The sequence below is a fragment of the Poecilia reticulata genome, linkage group LG19 (assembly GCF_000633615.1).
Source record: "Poecilia reticulata strain Guanapo linkage group LG19, Guppy_female_1.0+MT, whole genome shotgun sequence".
NCBI classification, from domain to species: Eukaryota; Metazoa; Chordata; class Actinopteri; order Cyprinodontiformes; family Poeciliidae; genus Poecilia; species Poecilia reticulata.
The window spans coordinates 36,249-40,589 of NC_024349.1; the positions used below are offsets into that span (position 1 = coordinate 36,249).

At 51.7% G+C, this 4,341-nt stretch overlaps 1 protein-coding gene across 1 annotated transcript in view; it reads right to left on the reverse strand.

The window, feature by feature from the left end:
• Positions 1 to 4,341, reverse strand: part of baiap2l1a (BAR/IMD domain containing adaptor protein 2 like 1a) — a 13,379-nt gene that overhangs the window by 3,410 nt on the left and 5,628 nt on the right. The window contains exons 3-9 of the mRNA XM_017310670.1: positions 4,084 to 4,145; positions 3,767 to 3,838; positions 3,558 to 3,692; positions 1,791 to 1,943; positions 1,576 to 1,716; positions 1,120 to 1,237; positions 832 to 1,039 (exon numbers count right to left, since the gene is read on the reverse strand). Coding sequence (XP_017166159.1) covers positions 832 to 1,039; positions 1,120 to 1,237; positions 1,576 to 1,716; positions 1,791 to 1,943; positions 3,558 to 3,692; positions 3,767 to 3,838; positions 4,084 to 4,145 — 889 coding nt within the window. The remainder of the gene's footprint in view (positions 1 to 831; positions 1,040 to 1,119; positions 1,238 to 1,575; positions 1,717 to 1,790; positions 1,944 to 3,557; positions 3,693 to 3,766; positions 3,839 to 4,083; positions 4,146 to 4,341) is intronic.

A 4,341-nucleotide genomic window follows, 5' to 3' on the forward strand; every position in this document is an offset into this window, starting at 1 on the left:
ACACACACACACACACACACACCAGATGAGCGCTGCCATCATGTCTGATCTGCAGTCAGAACATTTGGAGAAACCGTCGGCTCATCAGACGGTTCAGAGTCTGAAGGACTTTCAGCATCTTAACGAGACGACGGCACAGAAACTGACAGGAAACCAGTTGAAGCACGTGGAGGAACCAGAACCAGTTGCTCCTCCTGGACCTGCAGCTGATGAAGCTCCACCAARGGCCTCAGAGAGGAAGAGAGGGAAACATACCAGGCATACTTTCTACCCTGCTGCTTCACAACAGAAAGACTTGAACCCGTCCGTCCAGCTGAGCGATGTGAAGCTCGCCTGAGTCACCGCCTCCGCTGCCGGGAACTGAAGCTTTCCTCCTGTCCTGGGGGGAACCGGTTCTGACCAGCTTGCTGTGGTTCTGTCTGAGGCCACTGGGTCCACCACTTTGACACCTGAAGCTGGTTCTGATCCATCCAGCAGAACCTGTCCAGGAGTCGCACTAAGCAAGGAACTGAAAGTTCCAAGTTCTGCCCTGTGGGAACCGAATCTGGCCCRGTTCCTACAGATCTGGCCCATAGGAACCGGATCTGGATGTGATGACAGGGAYTGGATAGCATCGGACTGARCTGGACAGAATTTTGACTGAATTCTAGATACCAGGATCCGGACCGGACCMRATCTGACTGGCTCTTAACTGAACTGGGATGAAGTTCTGCTCTCCACTTATGTGCTWACAGAACCTTAATCTGGGCTAGTCCAGAACTAGGCATCAACGGGTACCTAGCATAGACCAACCAGAACCTCCTGCGGTCCTGTTGGACCCTGACCACTCACCGCTGCGTCCGGTCCAGCTCTCCGTACAGCCAGCCGTCCTTCTCCCGGTGGATGAGCAGCGTGATGACATCACCGTGGTCGAAGCTGAGCAGCGTGTCGTTGTTGCCCGCCGTGTGGGGGAAGATGGTCCTGACCCGGGACTTGGTCCCCCCGCTGAGACCGGAGGACATGGACGTGGACCTGGACAGGTCTCCCAGGCTGCCCTGCTCTGGAGGACAAAGGGACATTCAGGAGGACTTCCTGGCCGGGACGGCGCAGCGTTCTGGACAGGCGTGTCTCTGGTGGTACCTGAGCCGAGGTCCGAAGACGGGCTCAGAGGGATTCTGGGCTCAGGGTTGAACATGTTGGCCAGTGGGCTGATCTTCAGCGGCGGCGCCGGAGGTGGAGTCAGTGGGCTCACGTGGTTCTGAGGAACAACAAGGAAACTCAGATGATGTCTCGGGTCCAGAACCTCATAAATCAGAACCATAACTCAGCCAGAACTTCCTCTTTAGCTGGACTTTACCCAGAGCTAGAGAGCAAACACGTCTCATGTGGACTGAGCAGGAAGTTCCCACGCWGCTGGGTTCTGCTCTTTGACCCAAACGACAGACGAAAGGTTCTGACCCAGTTCCTACTGATCTAAAGTAACATGAGCATCTGTTCTAGTCAGAAACAGAACCTTAGGATCCTATGAGGCTCCTCAGATCTTCTGTCAGAACATTTCACTGAGCACGACCAGAACCGGAACCAGCAGGTTCTCACCTTGCTGTGGTGTTGKGTCTGAGCCGACTCTGGGTCGGCGGACAGACCCTGGATCATGGAGGTCACCGTGTCGGGAACCTTGTCCACGTTGCTGCATTTGTCCTGCCAGGTGGGCAGTCTGCTGCTCAGCAGCTCTTTGGCCTGGCGGACAGAAGGACAGAGGGTTAAAGGTCGTGACCCCACCGAGGAAGACGCAGGTCCTCGTCCGTCCTCACCTTGTCATGGAAGCTGCTGAGCTGGGAGGAAAACATGCAGTGCTTCTCGGCCAGGAACCAGAAGCGCCTGTTCTCCTCCACCAGCGCCTCTCTGCAGCCGTCAGCAATGAACTTCTGCATGTCCGTCTGGCGGGACGAGATGGTCTCCAGGTACTGCAGAGACACAGCAGGGGACACGGGCYGGACATGAGGACCTGGATTCMCTGTCCAGGGTTTCCTGTGTTGTCTGAATCRGTGAACGTCGTCACGTATTTGCTGCTCATCAGCCCCATAAACCAGCTGTTTGGTGCTGACAGACGGCAGATCAAGGCTCTGCTGAGTTCAGGAGCTTTGGGCGTCAAACACACATTCATAATTTCCCTTTCATGTTGGTTTGACTGCACCAAACCGTTTCTCTGCTGCGTCTCCTCCATTTTCTCCAGATCGTCATGGTGATCGAGTCTCRTCTCTTGGTTTTCCTTCTATTAGCAGAGAAAGAGGAGCAGCAGCTCTGACTCAGTGCTGCCTGTCCTCAAGTCGTCCACACGGGTTTGAAGCTGCTGGAGAGCTTCAGCTCGAAGCTTCTGGGTTGGTTCTGGAGGGACCAAACATCGGGTTCRACACGGCCTGTCACTTGGGTTACAGAGGACTCTGGGACGGCCTAGTCCAAACATCCATGGGGGCCGTTTGTAAAGCTACACCGTCCAAATCAACAGCAACAAACTGAAGTATAAAACCTGTTATAACAGGAAAAATGGGGCTCATGTTTTCATCGTGTTATTCATTTAAAATATCAGCTTTATGCTAAYATTTGGCTCTAAAACAGCTAGATATTTATAAATATCAAAACTGTGACATTTATAAATTAATTAATAACGTGGTAAAAATGTGAAAAGTCAACATGCAGGAAAACCTCAGAGCTGTGACTCAGCTGTTTGCTATGAGATTCCTGAGATGATCTTTAAGAGAACATTTCTGTTCGTCCCTCATCTGCTTGTAAAGAAATGTTTACCTGAAGCCAAGAGGGCGGGGCTTAAGAGGGCGGGGCTTAAAACCCCCTGGATGAATAAACAGRCACGAGTTCAGCAGATTTTATGAAGAASTGAGGGAAATAACAGCCRAGGCTCCAGCAGGTCAAAGATGAGCTGTTGGAGCCGGTTGATCAGGAATAGAAAGTATTCAAACCGAAAGTGTTCAAGGCTCTTCTGCTGAGCTTCGTCCGTCTCTGAAGTCCGGCCCCTAATCCGCCTCAGCTGGATCCAGTTCAGGAAACGAGCAGACGGTCAAACATTAACCACCCCAGCAGAGAGAAAAACATTTTCTGTTGTTCTTTCAGGTTCACTGGAGGAGGATGAGGAGAGCTGTGTGAGGAAGAGTTTTTCTGCCGGAKGGGGTCAGGGAGAAACTTCCCACATGGAAAACAGACTTCAGGGTCTTCTCTTCCATCTTCAGCCTTCAACTAGATTTCACATTCTGAGTAAAACGGGACGGGATGCCATTTTTACCCCCTGGTTCTGTTTTTATCACCTAACCTGAAACATCTCACGTCAGTCTCCTCCTTCTCCAGATTTTCAGATCATATATTTAGAAAATCAACAGGATTTGCRGCTGTGGCGACTGGGTTCAACCCCGAAACGACACCGGTTCATAGAGTCACATCTGGAGAAGGGCGTTGCTATGACGACGCCTTGAGCTGCCCAGAGGGCGGATCCGTCTGGCCCGGCCATCATCATTCAGCAGAACCTGGAGAGTCAGAGGTCAGAGGTCGGGGCAGTGTGGCGGTCTCACCTCGTTCTCCTTGAGGTCGTACTTGAACGCGTGCTTGGATTGACCTTTCCTCCTGAGCTTCTTCAGGTCAGTCTGGGAGCGGTCCAGAGACTCCTGCTTCTGTTTGTAATCCGTCTGGTAGCGCTTGAAGGTAGCCTGGGGACAGACGGAAGACGGAGACATGAGACATGGACGTCCTTCAGACGGAGGCGCTGAAGTCAAACACTCACAGTCATGTACTTTACGTCCATATCCGTCTTCTTCTCCAGCTCTACGATGATCTCTCTGTGGAACCGCTTGAACTGCAGAGAGAAACGTTCAGATCGTCGCAGAGCGCCCCCTACAGGGAGACGTGCCAACATCTCCACCCGGTAACCCAGTGCCAGCCCAACACGGTGGAAACGTCCTTCTGTTGCACTTGATATCTGGACTSAAATCTAAGATCTACTGATCAAACCAGASGTTCTGGAAACCGGCGCACGGCTAAACCCAAACATTTACTCATTTATCACTTTGTATTTCTGAAATATGATTTAAAGCTACTTACATTCTCCTCCAGTTCAGTGTGCAGCTTCCAGTGGCTTTCTGCCATTTCCATCAGAACAACACCTGCAAGACAACGTTCAGGTCATCACGGCGGCTGCTTCCTTTCACAACACGACACTGAAGCGCGTTCTAGCTAGCAGCTTTATTATGGTCTGGAGTTGCTGGGAAGGAAGATACTAATAAACTTCTACCACTCTGTGCAACAAACCAGTCAGTGTTTAAACAATGAGGAGCTGCTCAGTCCAACAGAACAGAGAGA